We start from the raw sequence: 18,189 nt of genomic DNA, 5'->3' as shown, positions 1-18,189 counted from the left end.
GCCAGGTTAGGAACTACTACATAGGGAGAGTATGAATTTGGCAGGTAAACTGTTTCTTGGAAAGTAAGTCAGAAAAGAGATGTCCTTTCAAAATGGAGTTGCTCACCATCCAGGTAGAGACTATCCTTGTCTAGGGTGTAGGGGCCCAACATGGTGATGCCATCGGTCTGTTTGCTCAGTTCCCAGTAAACCTTCTCTCGGTCCAAGACAGGGTCAGTGGGGCTTTCACGATGGGTACATATAGCATCCACTCCAGTGGCTTCCCCATCCTTCAGAGGTCTGGGAAAAGACACACATTAATAGGAAATGTGTAATTCCTGAGAGTGATACTTTAGATGAGACATAGTTGATTACCCCAAGAATGGGGCACCAGTGTTCTCTATAAACCCCTCCCTTTTCACAGCTGATTTTAAGTATGTTTCAAGGATTTACACTATTTTCTTGGCAAAATTGGTTTTGAAACAGCCCATCTGATTTGGAATAAACTAAGAGGAAAAGGATCCTGAATGTCTAGGGCAGAAGCAGGCAACTTGGAGCAGCAGAGAGAATTAGCCAGCATTCCTATAGTATTTTAAGATATGCAAAAAACATGGTGCAATGGCTGGTGTGCTAGGCTAGTCATCAGGAATACTTAAGGTCCTTTTTCCATTATGGTTTATTTGGGCAAAGAGTTGGACATGGAATTGGGAAGAATCCATCTCAGACTCTGTGTGCCTCTGAGTACTTCACCTCTCTCTGGCCTCAGTCATCTCATCTTGAAAACATGGATTAAAAAAATTCTGCCTCACAAGGTGATTGTTGAGGATCAAATGAGACAAACATGTATGACTGTTCAAGTTGTAAAGCATTATATGGGATATCTAAAAACTTTAATAGTTTAAAATCACTTCAAGACTTTGGACATACCCTACACGCTCTAAATATAATATTGTCCCCATTTTACAGGTGGAGAATCGAGGTAAGGAAGGTAAATGACTTGTCTTATAGGCTTAATAACTGTTCATTATTAGAGATGGAATTTGAATCCTAATCTCCCATTCCCAAGTCAAGACTTTTTCCCTCTTTACCATATCAGAAAAATAAATGCATTTGAATTACTCAACTTTAGAATTTAATCATTGCTTCCAAAATGTATTACTTTGTGCCCCGATTTTCTCTTTTTTAAAATGAATGATTGGTGTAGAGATCCCTTTCAGCTCTAGTCTATACCTTTGATCCTAGGAGAGCCATGAAATAAAGATTGAGTTCTTATTGTTAGGTTGTTTCAGTCATGCCTGACTCCTCATGCCCCATGAACTTTTGTCCATGGGATTTTCTTGGCAAAGATACTAGAATATTTTCCTATGTTCTCCTCCAGTTAAGTAACTTATTAAGTAACTTTCCCAAGATGAAACAGCTAAAAGTTTCTGAAACTGGATTTGACTCTTTCTTGGTCTTCATGATTCCCTGAACGGAGTGCTCGCCTAGAGACAGGAAGACTCATCTTCATGAGTTTCCATGGTCAGTCATGGGAATGAACATAATTCTTCCAGCTTGAAAAACAGAAGGAGTCAGAGAGGCAGAACTAGACCAGACCCAGTCTGCATCCACAGGGGACCCTGGACCTTATTCAGGTCCAGTCTTTCCCAGGGCTCTCACCTCAGTGAGGTCAGCTTGCACCCAGAATAGCTAGAGGCAAGGCTGCTGTTCTGGAACAAGGCTCGGAGCTGGAAAAGAAAGGGGAGAGGGTATGAGTAAATAAATGTTCAGGATAGAATTTAATCCCTAGTCCTGAAAAGGCAGTTGTGGAGTGCAACGTGATAGAGGGAGACTCACTAGGTGCTGCAGAACTTTCTCTGTAGAACTGAATTTCTCTGAGCCTGGATTTCCCATATCTTCTGTGTAGGGCAAGTTGGTTATGGTGAAGTTCATTGTAAAGAGTTCCAGGCTGGGTTTTCTAGGTTCTGTAAAGGAGAGACAAAAGTTCCCACATCTGATTTTGGGGCACACTACCCCAAAACCTCCTCCATCATCCTTGACTCTTCCCTTTCCCTTCCCTCTCTCATAAAGTCAGGTACCAAGTCTTGGTGATTCTATATTCACATCTTCTTATCCATTTATCCCCTTCTCCCCACTTTATGTGGCCCTAGTCCAGGCCCCTATCACCACCTCATTATCTGGACTATTTGGGATTTTCTCTGAAAAGATACCAGAGTTGCTTGCCATTACATTCTCCAGCTCATTTTACAATTGAGAAAACTGAGGCAATCAGGGTTTAAATGCCTTACCCAAGATCACAAAGCTGCCAAGTGTCTGAGGCCAAATTTGAACACAGGTCTTCCTGACTCAAGGTCCTTATGTCTTATATATAGCCTTATATCTATCTCCATGTCCTTCATGCAGAATCTCACCTCTGATGCTTTCTACCTGTGTGACCTTGAGCATGTCACTTTACTTTCCTGGGCCTCAGTTTCTCCTTCTAGTTCCAGATCTAGGATCCAATCACCCTGAACCAATCATTTGATGTCTCTGGATCTCTGTTTTTGTGTCTATCAAATGAATGGCTACATTTAGGACTGAACTTCTAAGGTCCCTTCTATCTCTAAATCTATGAGTCTATGAAGTATTTTAGTACTGGAAACCTCATTCTTCACTCTGCATCTCCTACCCGCAAGGCTGTGTACAGAAAGGAAATGAGAACACAGAATTCTTACCCATGGTGCTAGGGGAAGATAATAGAGTCAGAGGTGGTGCTGGAGAAAATGTAGGAACTGAAAGAAAAACAACAAACTGTGAATGAAAACTATTGACCACATCAATGCATGTTTATTACAGGGAAGGGTACAGTCTATGGAATGTGAGATGGGAATGAGGGACTAAGTCACAGGTTCTGCTAAGATCAGTCACTGAATCTTGTGGGGAGGGAGAGGGGAACCTCTCCATCCTGAGCTCTAGGGGATTTTCATTTTTATATCCTCATCCCCCAGGGTCACGCACAGGGCAGACAAATCATAAATGCTCAGGTTGAGTACAAGTGAATTAAGATGGAGAGATGGTTTTTTACTGATGTCTTTCTAGCTCTTCCATTGCCCCAGGGAGCAGGGGAAAGAAAAGAAGGGGCAACATGTTATTTCTTCTGAAGTATCTGTGAGGCATGGGATCTTGGATGCTTACTGCTTGTGGCAGAGGCTGATATTTGAGCATTATAACCTATAAGAAGAAAAATGAGATTTTGGTAAAAATTAAAATAAAAAGAAGAAAGGGGGTGCAAAAGGACTAGATAATAAACAAGTTAGAACACTGGATTTCTTGCTGGTTTAAATGGGAAGTTGTCTTTGGATGGTTTCCCAGCCAGGTGACCTATAGAAAAGCAGCTTCCATGACTTTCCCTTCTTCGTCTTAAAAATAAATCTTAATTATGCCTTAACTTTCTCTACCATTCATTTCTGGATTTATACCCACCCACTCTACCCCAAGAATCAAACCTTCTCTTGTAATAAAGAAAAGCAGTTCAAACAATAATACTGTGACCACATCTGATAATGTATGCAAAATTCTGTCCTCACAGTTTCCCTACCTCTCTGCCAAGATTTCCTTCCTATCTTCACTTTTCACTTCATCCCTACATGATAGAGGGGATGAAAAAAACCATAGAGGCAAAGTTCATCCCAAGGAGAAAAAAAATGAGAGATCAGAAGGGCTCAAGCCTGGGTCAAGCAAATGGAACTGCATTTGGTGCTCTAAAGGGATTAAAAGAAATAGAGACTATTCCCTCAAAAGGGGTACCAATCTAGGGACAAAAAGGAGGTGTTTCTGCAATTAGTTTCTCACCATCGAGGTAGAGACTGTGCTCATCAAGGAAGTAGGGGCCCAGTCTGGTGATGCCATGAGTTTGGTTACTCAGCTCCCAGTAAAGCTTCTCTCGTTCTAAGGTAGGGTTGTTGGGGTCTTGCCATCGAGCACACACCAAATTCATTGCAGTTGCTGCTCCATCCTCCATGGGGCTGGGAAAGGACATGTTGATTTTTGGTACTGAGAATGCCAAGAAGCTCACTGAGAAAGTTCATATTCACCAATACAAGAATACCCATCTTATTGACTGCCACTGGAAAATATACCTTACCATTAAAGATTTCTTTTTCTAAATTATAATCTTTGAAGCATGAGATTATTTTTCTAAAAGAAAAAATAATGGCCATGTCTCCTTTCAAGCAGCTTCAATGGCTCTGTATTGCTTCTAGGGTAAAATAAAAAATTTTCTGCCATTGAAAACTCTACACAATATGGCTCCAACTCATTTTTCATGTTACCCTTAACAATCTATATATGTAGCTAACTAGCTTGTGGCCTATATATGACATCCCTTTATGACTTAACACAGACATTCCCCATACCTTAATGCTCTCCCTCATTCCCACTTCATGGAATCACTAGTTCCCCTTCCAGATTCAACTCAAATGCCACCTATTGCATAAAGATTTTTCCAATTCCTTTGATTATTACTGCTTTCTCCCTCCCTTTGAAATTACTTTTTAATGTAATTTTTTATACATCCTATATTTCTTATCTGTATATATGTTTTCTCCTGCCAACCTCCATAGAATAAAAATTCCTTAAGCACAGGCAGTGTTTCATTTTTTGGCTTTGTAGCCCCAGATCCAGCCCCTATCTAGCCCAGCCCAGTATCTGGCACTCAGTTACCACTTCTTACATTCAAAGTTGACTTGAACTGAATTGAGGAGAAAGAATATAAAACTAGGGTCTTGAAAATGGAGAAAATAGAACTAAAAGGACAGAACTATGGTAGAGACAACTTTTTAGTTAGCCCTTGAAAGTCCAAGAAAGGACAGAAAGCTTCAAAAGTCTCCAACTCACCCCATCAAGGAAGGGTCTTACCTCATCATGAGCAGCCCACATCTAGAATAGAACAACCCAAGGCTGCCATTCCTGAACAAGGGATCAAGCTGGCAAAGAAAGAAGAGTATGAGGGAAATTGTGTCTAGGGTGAAAATGAGAGCTAAGAAATAAGGCAATGAGCAAGCAGCCTCACCAGGCGCTGAAGGATTTTCTCTGTAGCATTGAACTTGCCAGAGCCTGGATAACCCATGTCTTCTGTGTAGAACAGGTTGGTGATAGTGAAGTTCAGGGTGAAAGATTGCAGTCTTCTTGCAGCCTCTGTAATAAAAATGGAAAAGTCTTTTTAAAATGTTTTGTTAGTTAAAACTCTCCCCCATCCTTCCTAAATTTTAAAACTTTATTTTCAGTTCCAAATCTTCTCCCTCCATCCCTTCCCCCCACCCAATTGAAGTCAAATAAAGCACATTTCCACTTAATGTGAACTTAATAATTATCAGCAAACTCTTATACCCACTCATCTATACATTCATTCATCTACCTATTCACCTATATATCTATATCTTACCAATCCATCCATCAACCTATATCTATCAATCTACAGATTTATCTATCTAGCAAATCATATATCCACCCATTTATCTACCTTTATCTCTATCTATCTACTTTTATCTATTTATCCATCTATCTAGTCACCTATTTATCAATCCATCTACCTACCCTAGTTGTCATATTCTTCTATCTATTATAACAATCTATTTACTTTTACCTATCTATCCATTTACCCATTTATCTAATTACTTTTATCTATTAAACCTAAATGAGTCTACATCTTCCTATGTCTATCCATCCATTCACCCATTTATCTAACTACTTATAACTACTTGCCCATCTTTATCTATCCAGCCATCAAACTATACCTACTTACATCTATCTATCCATCCATTCACCCACTTATCTAACTACATATCCATTTACCTACATATCTATCCATCTATCAATTTATATCTAGCCATATACTCATCTACTAAATTCATCTATGAAAATGATATAAGAGGGAGGATAAAGAGTTTGCCTTGGGATGGGTGGCACACCACTTACATTCAAGGTCTAAAGTCCCTTGGCAAGCCTGTTAACCTCACAGGGCTCTCTAAGACCATAAGCAGAAAAGGCCATTGCAGTGGCAGAGAAAGTTTCCTCATGCAGGCAATCCCAATAATGAAGTGGTTCCTTATAATCTCCAGGATTTAATATACAATCCTCTACTTGGTTCATAAAAGACCCCCATAGTCTGGCCCCCTCTTACCTTTCTAGTTTTCTTACACTTTTCTCATCCCCAGGTACTCTACAATAACAATGACTTCCTTGTTATTCCTCAAATAAGAACATCTTCCATCTCTCAATTCTTGTATTTTCATTGATTGACTCCCATGCCTGGAATCCTTCCTCATCTGCACTTTTAGCTTCCTTGGTTTTCTTCAAATCCCAGCAAATTCCATCTTCCACAGGAAATCTTCTCCAGCTCCCTTAATACTAGTGCTTTCCCCACTGTTGATTATCTCCAATTTATATATTTGCAGAAAATTTTTTTTCCTAACTAAATATTTGCTTGTTGTCTCCCCTATTAGACTGTGAGCTTCTTAGGGGCAAAGACTATTTGATTTGTCTTTGTCTCACCAGTGCTGACCATAAGGTCTGACACATTGTATAAGCTTAATAAATGCCTGTTGACTAACCAACATCAAATATATAAATTAAATACATATACACAGATTCATGGCATCTCAAAAGCTTGGTACATTCTGCATGATTTATCTTAAAACTGAACTAAGGTTTTTGGAATACCTTTTACATAATAGATTGGTAACCGAATGGTTCTTTTGGTTGTTGTAACAACTGTTATTGTTTCCTTCCTCAACTTTTTTATTTTTTAAATCAATTTGTGATCTTGACTCTCAGTCAAGGAGGTGTTTTTCCCAATTAGTATTCCTACACCAGGGCATATCAGACTTGGATAATAAAAAATACCTTCAGTTGTTCCTATTGCATACTCAATAGGGATGCTTTATTCTCTGTTTACCAATTTAAAAGGATATCTTTGGTTTTTCCTAGAATTAGGGCTAGAAGGGGCCTTAGAAACGACCTAGTCTATCCCCCTTATTTTTATTTATAAATGAGGAAACTGAGACCTAGGGAAGTGAAGGATCTCGTCCAAAGCATTAGTGTTAACAGAGCTGGATTTGAACTCAGGTCTTCTACTTCCAATCGGCTGCTTTTTCTCTTATACTATGTTACCTCTCCCATTTCTGATAATGCATACTACTTTGCACCTAATTTCAAGCCCACCATTTAGCCAACAATTTCATTTTCACAGAATCTTCTCTCCCCACCCCAACCACTATCTCTGATTAAAGGTTGTTTCACATGTAGAAAGAATTGTAGTCTTGAAGTTGGAGGACCTAGGTGAGAAACTTGATTCTAATACTCTGTGTAACTCCAGACTGGTCTCTCTTAACCATTTGGTGCTGGGTTAAGCTCCAGATAAGTAGCTGGTCTGGGAACTTAGTGAGTACTGTAGATAAATTCTGGGCCTGGAGTCAGGGAGAACTGAGTTCAAATCTAGTTCCAGACACTTGCTGTGTGACCCTGGGCAAGTCACTTAACTTCTGTTTACTTCAGTTTCTTCATCTGTAAAATGGTGAAAATGATAGCATCTATCTCTGAGAGTTATTGTAAGGTTTAAATTAGTTTACAATCATAAAGTGCTTAGCAAAGTGACTTGCACATAGTAGGACATAATTGTGCATTAGCTATTATTGATCTGTCCATTGCAGATGTAAATACATTGACAAAAACTCTGGTTCTGGGTATGTCCTCAGTCTTATCAACAGGGTATCCAGAATTATGTTCACAACTTCCAAATGGATGTGTTCTCAGAATCCCAGACAAAAACTTACCTTCCATCCCCTTAAGCTTCATCCTTACTGATTCAACCCCTGGATATGAAGAAAGAAGGATTTGAAACCAGACTCTCTAACTACAGATGCAATGCTCATTGCACTGCATTGCAAAACCTTCCTAAGTCTTAGGGGACAGTGCCAAACTTGACCTCTTCTCTGAGCATGTCAGACTTAGAGACTATAGCTATGATGAAGCTTTTTCCCTCTATTCCCCTAGAATACAACCCCAAGTTTCAGGGGGGAGATAATGAATAAAGAACTATTCTTACCAGTTTGAGGAGTCACGGCCATGGTGGTCTTGGTGGACATCTCAGCCGTGGTAGTGAGAGGGGCAGCTGACCTGGTTGCCAATTCACTTGTGGACAGAACCACAGTGTCAGTTCTTCTGCTGGTCTCCATTGCAGATGTGGATTCAGACAAAGAAAGCCCTTTCCTTGTAGTCACTGAGGCTGTGGTCTCTGAGGGTGATGTGTCCAGATCGGCATTTGAGCTTGACTCTTCTATGCTGTAGCCAGAATTAGTTGTTTCCAAAGAGCTCGAAGATGAAGCTCGTGGTAGATTGGTCCAGGGAAAAGCTGTAATTGATTCTCTGGTGCCGAAGATAGCAGTAGACAAATGGACAGATATGGGGCTTCCTTCTCTTGGCATGGTCCCAGATAGGGTAGAAGTCTTAGTAATGAGGATAGTTTCAGATGTACTCTTTTCCTCTCTAGGCCAAGTAGTTGGAGCTACCGTGGTTTCTGGCAAATCAGAGGAAGCAGGCAGAGTGGTTTTTACCAAGTCAATAGTACCAGCAGTGGTTTGGGTGGTTGTTGCCAGATCAGAGTGGGTTCCTACTGCAGGGCTAGAATTTGTAGTAATCACGGTCCTTGGTGCTCCAGCTGTGGTCATTATCTTCCCTTTGCTTTCTTCACTGAACTCTGTGACTAGAAGAGTGGATGATGAAGTAACAACTGAAACTGAACTGTGCTTCATTTCCCACTAGCCTAGCAATGAAAAATTTCATTTTTGCCTAATATATCTGAGAAATAACGGAGTATGATTCCCATACTCTGGCTCTGAGTATGTCCTCAATCTTTATCAACAAGGTGTCCAGAATTATGTTCACAACTTCCAAATGGATGTGTTCTCAGAATCCCAAATAAAAACTTACCCTCCATCCCCCTAAGCTTTATCCTTACTGATCAAACCCCCCCTGGATATGAAGAAAGAAGGATTTGAAATGGGGTATGATTCCCATTTACTACTGACTGAGATATTCTTCAAAGGATGAATATTGTTTTGTTTCTTACTTCCCTCCCCAAGTATACCCTGCCTTTTATCCCTTTTAAATCTGTCTCTTCTCTTCTCCTATCTCCACCTATTTCCTTGCTGAGTTTAATGTACTTCCAGATCTAAATCTGTATGGATAGGGTGCAGGGTGGGAGTATGTATAATCAATTCTCCTTTTGCTGGTTCAAATGGTGAGGTTCATGTGATGTGTGTTCTCCCTACTCCTCCTTCCATATCTGTATGTTCTTCTAACAATTCAAATATGACAAATAATAAGTTCCATCTACTTGTGACTGTTACTAAAATATTCCTTTTCCTTTTCCTCTTCTTTTTCCTTACATTCTCATGGGGCAGAAAAGAACCCTTAAGAACCCTAATTTCCTCAAGTCTCAAAGAAGGAACTAATTACAAATTTTTACATGCAAAATACAAAGTAACTGGATATAGCATTCAAATTCCTATCTAATGCAATTCAATTTTAAAAACATTTATTAAGTATCTATTCTATGTACAAGACATTATACTAAGCCCCAGAAAGCCTCAATCTAACCAACCTTAACTCATATGACTCTCTTATCAATTGAACTTCTCTTCAACCCATATGGCTATCAGAATTTTCCTGTCTCAGTGAATTTGCTCACACTATTTCCTATATATGAAATGTCTGTTTTCTGTCTCCATCCCCACATTCCAATGCAGTTTCATTAAATCCAATCCATCTTTTCAAAGCTCAGTTTTTAATGCCACCTCCTCTGGGAAGCTATTTCCTATTGTCTATAGGGGTAAAAATTAAAAGCGATTCCGATCAAACACTCAAAGAGCAGTAAGTTCTGATATTGCTTAAGTTATTTTTAAATAGGAAAATTAAAATTATTATTATTATTATTATTATTATTATTATACAGCCTTGATACCAAAACTGGGGAAAGACAAAGCAGAAAAAGACTATAGACCATATAAAATCACGTAATTATAATAATGTTCCAGAAACACCTTGACAGAAGGCAGCACCCATTTCTTTAAAATAGATATTTAAAAACATAAGGATAAATAGGTCTTTCCTATTTAAAGAGCCCCTAGCTAAGACCAAGAGCCAGCATTTTATGTAGTAGAAAACTCAAAAGGTCTGTTCAAAATCAGGAATAAAACAAGGACATTGATTATCACCATTATTGTTTGATATAATTCTAGAAATGCCATCAAGAGCAATTGAAGGAATAAATATAGGCAAAGAGGAAAGAAAAAAAGTTTTTTTGCGCTAATATGATGGCTTACTTAAAGAACCCTAGATATTCAACTAGAAATTATCTTCGGGTAGTAAATTTTAAACCTAACTCAAAAAAAATTGTCAGTTTATCTATATATTATCAACAAAAGCCAAGCAAGAATGACTAGAAAAAAAGGAAATTGTTCAAAATAACTATAGAATTATAAAACATTTGGCAATCAATATGTTATGCACAAGACATATGAATGGGGTAGAATAAAGATGATTTAGGGGCAGCCACCTGGACCTATATTATCCTTCAAACACCTTTAGTATAACAGCTCAAATCAAATTTTGTAATGACAGGGCTGACATAAGATCAGTGTCAGACATGTTTCTGATCTAAGAAAATTTTAAAAATGACAAAAGTTTGACATCAGCATGGAGATCTATCTGGAGCCCACACAGGGGCAGCAACAGTGGTCAAAGCAGTAGCAACTTAGGAGCTCTCAGCTCAGAGGTGGCAAAGGGATCAGACAATTGATCAAAAGGCTATTACTGGGAACATTTTGCTGTCACTGGGGAAAGCACTCTTGGCATGGTCCCAGATGCTGTTCTGGGTCACAGTTCCAGGGTGAAAAGGAACTCTGGTAGTTGGTCACAAGGGAGACCTACTTAGAGTCCCAAACAAAGAGGAGCCCTAGCACTTGAGACTGAAGCAGATCAGAGTTCTTTCCTGGGTAAAAAACAAAAGTATAGACTAGGAGAGTAAAGATCATACCTCTTTGAGGATAACATCACTTTGGAAGCACCCAAAACTTATACATTGTGAAAACTAGTTCTGTAAATGACAGGCCAAAAAAATTCTGAAGCTTGACACAGTACCTCCCACCCCAAATTTAACATAATGTTCAAAGTAAAGAAATAGGTTAGAAAACTGAGAAAACAACAGTAACAAGAATTTTACCATAAAAAGTTAACTAAGGTGGCAGAAAAGACTAAGACATAAACTAAGAAGACAATAATGTAAAAATAGCCATCCAAGAAACCTCAAAGGAAAATGCTAATTCAACCCAAACCCAACATTAATTCCTATAAGAGTTAAAGAGATAAGAGTGGTAAAGGGAAAATTTGGAAAAGAAATGAGAATGAGGCAAGAAAATTATGGAGGGAGAGGGGAAGAATTAACAGTTTAGTAAAAGAAGCATGAAAAATACTGAAGAATATAATGCCTTAAAACAGAAATTGGTCAAAAGATAAAAGCAGCACAAAAATTCACTGAAAAGAATTACTTAAAAAGCAGAATTGGATAAATGGAAAAAATAGATGTAAAATCTAACTGAAGAAAATAATTCTTTAGAAATTAAAATTGAACTAGTGGAAACTAATGTCTCTATGAGACATCAAGAAACAATAAAACAAAGTCAAAAGAAGACAAAATACAAGAAACTATCAACTCATCAGAAAAATAACTGACTTGGAAAATAGATTAAGGAGAGAAAATTTAAGAGTTCTTTGATCATCTGAAATCCATGATTAAAGAAAGCATTTAGACATCATATTTCAAGAAATTTTAGACCAACAACTGATGAATTCGCGCAGTAATGGAAATACCTTTTTGTAACTTCATATAGTGGAAGCATTCTTGATCAAACAAGACATAGGTAGGATCACAGAAGACAAAAAAGCCAATTCTGATGAAAACAAATTGCAAATATTTTGCACAAAAAAATAATGGAACTAAAATTAGAAAGGAAACAGTTAACTAGGGGAAATCTTTTTTTTTTTTAGGTTTTTGCAAGGCAAATGGGGGTTAAGTGGCTTGCCCAAGGCCACAAAACTAGGTAATTATTAAGTGTCTGAGACTGGATTTGAACCCAGGTACTCTTGACTCCAGGGCCAGTGCTTTATCCACTTAGCCACCTAGCTGCCCCCTAGGGAAAAATCTTTAAAGTAATTTTCTCTGATAAAGATCTGATGTCCAAAAGCTTTAAGTAATTGATTGATATGCACAAGAATAAGAGCCACTTCCCCAATAATTAACTTGTCAAAACATAGTAACAGATAATCTCAAGAGAAGAAAATCAAACAATCAAACGATTGTTGATAAAGCATTTGAAGAATGAGGCAAGAGATAGAGTAAGACCTTCCTGTGTTAAAGTACTAACAACAAGAACAGCTTGTGGGAAGTGCATATGGTAGAAAGTAATACCTTGGATCATTCTGATAAGAGATCTTCCTGGACTCTGGCAGGGTTACTTCCTTCTTGGAGACACACTCCAATTTTCTCCCACTTCATTTTCCTTTCTAATATTTTACAGCATCACTTCTTCCCTGACAAGTGCTTTCATCAATTAAAGGGCCATGTCAGACATTACACACCTCTCTAATGCGCTATAGTATCTGGGGACTCACTTTTTGCAAAGGAGATCACCTGAACCACTGGTGGCTTGTGGGAAATAAAGAATAAAAGAGTCCAATGTTTACCTGGGGTTCTCCCGATTATTTGAGACAAGGACATATAAGAGGATGAGCAAATGACCTGGAGTGGACTGACTTGGGAGGGGAAAATATTTAGCCTGAAGAATAGACAAATAAAGGAAGACAGGCTAGCTTAATTCTAAAACTGGAAGGTCTGTCATGTAGGAGAATAATTTGACTTTTCTGGTTTGACCCCAAAAGGCAAAATTAGAAGCATTTGCTAGAAGTTTAAAAGAGGTCAAATTCTAACTTGATTTTTTTTTTTTGCAGGGGTATTCCAATAACGTCATCCCAGTGTACAATGGGAAGCCTCAGGAAGTATACATACAAAGGTTAATATTCCTTTTTCAGGTGTCAATTGAACTAGATAGCCAACTGTGGCCTTGGCAATTCTGAAATTCTATAGTTCAAATTATATAAACACAAGATCATAGATTTAGAGCTGAAAGGGAACCTAGAGGTCATTTATTCCAATTCTCTCAATTTACATATGAAGAATCTGAGGCTCAGCAAGGTCAATTAAAATAGTGGGAGCACTGAGACATCTAAGGTGGTAGAACCTTTCTAATGCTTAAATCCTTTCTCACATTCCTCTTCTTCTCAACCTATAAAGATGAATCTATGGATGGCTGTACATTACATCTGGGCAGGCAGCCAGACCATCTTGACATCTGCCCTACTGTTGCCAGGTTTCTCTTCATTGGGCTGATCATCTAGGAATCATGCCTCTGGTCTCTGGAGCAGTTAATGAACATAACTTTGGATCTTCCGGCCTGGTGCTATATTATCTTTTTTAAAAATTTTATTTATTTAAGGCAATAGGATTAAGTGACTTGCCCAAGGTCACATAGGTAATTGTTAAGTGTCTGAAGGTCACATTTGAACTCAGGGCCTCCTGACTCCAGGGTCAGTGCTCTATCCACTGCACCAATGAGCTGCCCAGAATTATACTATCTTGACAGATCAGTGAGTGCAAACTCAACTAACCTATTATATCTAGCCTTCTTTAACCCTTTCAGCTATCCACCTTGTTTTGCCATTTCATCTCCCCACTTGGACATACTTAAAAGGCGTGTGTGTGTGTGTGTGTGTGTGTGTGTGTGTTTTGATTTTGGAAATATCAGGCTCCTCATGCCAAGACCATGCCTACTTTTTAACGCCCTTTTTACTAATAGGAGATGCCCTGTTTTCCAGAACTAAGGGTCAGCTAGCAAGCTAAATTCTGAGGTTGACATAAAGACAATCTTTTGTAGCTCACCCTTTGAATAATCTCAACCACAGCAAAATCCCAAAATTATTTCACATCAGAATCTAGTGGTCTCTAAACTTGGATTAGCACCTGCAGTATACTCATGTTCCAGTCATGAAGTCCTGCTATGACTCAAATGTGTCTCATTATTACTGTCTCCCCTCATTATCAGGACTGAGGCTCACTGTGTAGCTACTAGTATAAATATTGAGATTTGTCCACACTAAATGGGTGTTGAGCTGGCACATATGTGTCTAGTTTCCTTCTTCCAATGGATTAAAAAAAGTTTTTTGCTTATGACCATATTTGCTCTTTGGTTTTATTTTGTTTTATTTTAGAGTTAACTATGGTTTTGATAATCTGGATGATTTCTCTAATTTTTCTCTTAGAACAGCAGTTGCAAAGCTACTGTGATTCTTTGGTCATTTGGTTAGAGTTGACATAAGGCAATTTATTAATAAAGCACGTGTGTAATCAAAATAATAATTAAATCAATACTGCTATTCTCTTTAGAAAAAAAATAATTTGATAGACTACTCTAAAAGACCACTCCCCAAGCCAAAAATCTATTCTCTGGGCACTACTACCTTTTATATATAGTCTCTGTTTTATATAATTTCTATATTAAATTCTGTTTTAGAGTTAAGGACATTTAACTCCAAAACTAAAACAAAATAAAACCAAAGAGCAAATATGGTTATAAACATATCTATTAGAATGTCAGGTCTTTGAGAGTAATACATGTTTACTTTGTATTTATATTCCTAACATTTAGCTTGGTGTTTGGAATATAATAAGCATTTAAATGCTTTTGGTTTTCACTCATTAATTGATCAGTATGTGTGTCAGTCCACAAAAAAAATTTCTCTGATTTTAGCTACCGTTTATATGGTAGCTTATGGCACCATTTATATGGTAACCTTAAGGTTTGCAAGGTGCTTTACAAATATTCTGATTTGATCTTCACAACATCCCTGGGAAAATAGATGCTATTATTGTTATTTGCATTTTATAAATAAGAAAACTGAGGTTAAGTGACAGCTAGAAATGTCTGAAGTCATATTTTTAACTTAGAGCATTCTTTCTTCAGATTCAAACTTGATCTACTGCTTCCTGGTATAAGTCTTGTTTATTCTTTAATCATTCCTCCTGATCTTACCTCTTACCCATTCCTTTTTACCCTGCACTTTCTATTAAAACAATGCTTCTACCCCCTGGCTATAAGCAGAGTCATCTATTCTAGCATAGATTCTTCCTGTTTCCTAAATTTGATCAATGGGGGGTGAGAACCCAAACAGACCAGGCCCAGAAAGCTTCCTCCAATCTCCTTCCCCTCCCCAAATCTGAACTATTTTAAAATTTGAGCAGAATAAGCATCCCTGACTCTGGAGCTGCCCAAAACATGAACCCAGGAGTCTGAGCAAGAGTTTACAGGTTAAGCCATGAGAGAACCCTTTTCCCAAGATTATGAACTTCCATCCAAGATCTGACTTTCCAGAGGAGCATGACACCTTGAATGTATCTCTTTCTTCCCCCCTCCAGTTCCTTTCTGGAAGCCTCATGGTAAGGAGATCAGTAGAAATCTCTAGGTTGGTCCCAATGTAAGTGATTAGTGGACTCTCTTTCTACCTTTGCTGTTTCCAAATAAGTCAATTTTCCTTAAACATGTCCAATACATTACCTACTTCTTTCAGCACTGAATGTCCTCTATAATTCTTCTTCAAAACCTCTTCAGTCTCAGACCGAACTGAATCTCAACTGAATTCCAAAGATCAGGAAACAAGGTCCCATGAAAGATGAATGGCAAGCAAAAAATGAAAAGATTAATCTTCTACTTACCTGTGGGGCTAACAGTATAAAAAGTAATCAAGGGAGCACTTGTTACTGTTCCAGTTCCTCCTGGTGCTCCATGGTCTGGGACATGGGAGATGGGAACCATATCATCATCACTACCTGCAGGAAAAGATGAGGGAAGGACCTAAGGCTCAGTCATGCTGCACTCATGGGGTACCCAAGGGATATTATCTCCAAATGTACTTAACTGCAACATCCCAAATGAATGCATTCCCTCATACTAGCTCCAGAAAAATCCCCCTACAAAGTCCTTCCTCACTATTGCACAATATGCCATTGAGGTGAAACCCAATGGTGATGTGGGAATACTATCAAAAAGATGATTGATTATGGCATATAGGTCACTAGACACATAGATGAAAGGAGACAAAGCAATCCTCCTTAAAGGGTTAAATTATATATTCCTGAATTTCTCTGAGGGAAAGACCAGGGAAGAACATTCCTTGCTTTTCTGCCCAAAAGTTCTCACCTCCCTGAGCAGACCCCACCCATATCTTCCAGGGCCACACCAATATTATTTAAGTCTGCTTACTTGTAAAGTGGGTGGAACTAGTAGATACAGGGTCAGAAATAGAAGCTGTCCCCACCCTGGCACTGCTGCCTTCTGAGGCTGAGGATGCTGGGGTGGGAGATGCTGAAGTCCACACTGCCTTTGTTCTGACTGGAGGCAAGCTAGTGGCTAAAGTTGGTGTTTCCACAAAAATGCTCTCAGATCCAAGATTTAAGCCTGGTGTCTTGGGGGCCTCCCAAGAGGGAGTAGCCCTGGAAAGAATTGTGCTTTTCCAGACTGTTGAAATGGTGAAAATAGGAGGGAGGTTTGGACTTTGACTTAGAGACTCAGGGTGAGTATGGGTCCATGCTCTTGTAGAGGGCTTCAGGGAGGGTCCCCTCAAGGAGATGTCAACTAGGCTGAAAGAACTTGTTTCTACCTCTGATAAGAGACTAGCTACCCAGGCAGCTGACTTTGATATAATTTCTCTCTCTATTTTGACAGTAGTGAACTTTGAGAGTGGACTGATCGAGGTCACAACAGGACTGGTCCCTACTGCTGGGGCAGTGCTGGCCTCCAGAATAGATGTACTTATACTCTCAGAAGTCCCTTGGGTGCTTTCTCCTGGTGCTGATGCAGTGACTTCAGGGACCTTTGTAGAAACAGAGGCAGGTGAACTACTACCTTGTCCTGGTGATTTCTCAGTTGGCAAAGTGTACACTGCTTTGTCAGTGCTTGCTATCCTCTTTGGAATAGTGATATATATCCTGGAGCTTTCTGAAGGAGGTGACAAGGTAAGGAAAGTCTTGCTAGCCTCTGGGACTAAGATGATGCCCATATAAGCCTGGGTTTCCCTTAGTCCTGGGGTCAGAGTAGAAGATGTTATGGTCCCTGCTCCAGAGGTCTCAGTTGCAGTAAGAGATAATGGGAATCCTGTGTCACTATCTCGTGGGACTTTGGTGATAATTACTGGACTCTGAGTTTCAAATAACTCGGCCTGGGTCACAGTAGACAGGCTTGAACCTGATCCAGCATGGGCAGGGGTCACTGTGGTCACCAATGTCTCCCTAGAAGCTGAACGGGTCTCTCTTGGGGTCAAAGTCGGAGGACTTTCTTGCATTTCTCCAGTGCCAGTACTAGGAGGATGGGTTGTCTTAGTTATGATAGAACCGGCTGTGTCCTCTGTAGCTGGGGGAGCCAGAGACAGACCTGGGGTCATCTCTATACCTATATGTGGGACTCCATGAGTAAGGGTTCCCCAGGGAATTGACTCAGTAGGAGTGATGAATTTGCTTTGTACATTGTTAGTAGTGGTAGCTGAGGATATGGGAGATGGAGGTGAAGTGGCTAATGAAGCATCACTGCTGCTCTCTGCCACTGTACTTGAGAATTTAGGAATGAGAAGACTGACAGGGGAAGGAGGGATTATGTCTGTAACCTTGCTGCTAAGGATGGAAGTTGTGACTTCAGTCCCAGCGGTAAGTGAGCTTATGTCCTCAGACTTATGAGTGATACCTGATAGGGTTAGAGGAGGTGAAAGAGATAACGTTCTTAGCCATATAGGGTTGGTATCTGCCACAGTGATGATGACATCTGTTGCATCAGTGGAAGTCAAGGACCAAGGAACCTCTGTTCTTATTCCAGGCAGGGTTCCAGAGATGCTGGTGAGGGAGACAGTAGGTACTGGTGTGGTCAGTACCAAGGAAGAGTCTGTTTCTCCTTCAAGCCTAGTTTCTGGACTGTGGGATGAAGTGGTATGGATAGTTGGCTCTGGGTTCAACCCTTTCCCAGGACTTGACATGAGGTTAGCTGTACTCTCAGAAGGGTCCAACTTCCCCAGGAT

At 39.4% G+C, this 18,189-nt stretch overlaps 1 protein-coding gene across 30 annotated transcripts in view; it reads right to left on the bottom strand.

Moving 5' to 3' along the window:
- MUC16 (mucin 16, cell surface associated) overlaps window positions 1–18,189 on the bottom strand; it is a 210,977-nt gene that overhangs the window by 95,854 nt on the left and 96,934 nt on the right. For all 30 annotated transcript variants that reach the window (XM_074204972.1, XM_074204993.1, XM_074204994.1 and 27 more), the window contains 10 exons: window positions 15,842–15,955; window positions 8,063–8,719; window positions 5,030–5,154; window positions 4,876–4,943; window positions 3,811–3,983; window positions 3,154–3,189; window positions 2,694–2,750; window positions 1,816–1,943; window positions 1,639–1,706; window positions 107–279 (listed from right to left, as the gene is read on the bottom strand). In XM_074204972.1, coding sequence (XP_074061073.1) covers window positions 107–279; window positions 1,639–1,706; window positions 1,816–1,943; window positions 2,694–2,750; window positions 3,154–3,189; window positions 3,811–3,983; window positions 4,876–4,943; window positions 5,030–5,154; window positions 8,063–8,719; window positions 15,842–15,955 — 1,599 coding nt within the window. The remainder of the gene's footprint in view (window positions 1–106; window positions 280–1,638; window positions 1,707–1,815; window positions 1,944–2,693; window positions 2,751–3,153; window positions 3,190–3,810; window positions 3,984–4,875; window positions 4,944–5,029; window positions 5,155–8,062; window positions 8,720–15,841; window positions 15,956–18,189) is intronic.

This window comes from Macrotis lagotis, chromosome X, assembly GCF_037893015.1.
Source record: "Macrotis lagotis isolate mMagLag1 chromosome X, bilby.v1.9.chrom.fasta, whole genome shotgun sequence".
NCBI lineage: Eukaryota > Metazoa > Chordata > Mammalia > Peramelemorphia > Peramelidae > Macrotis > Macrotis lagotis.
This window is presented reverse-complemented; position numbering and strand designations above follow the sequence as displayed.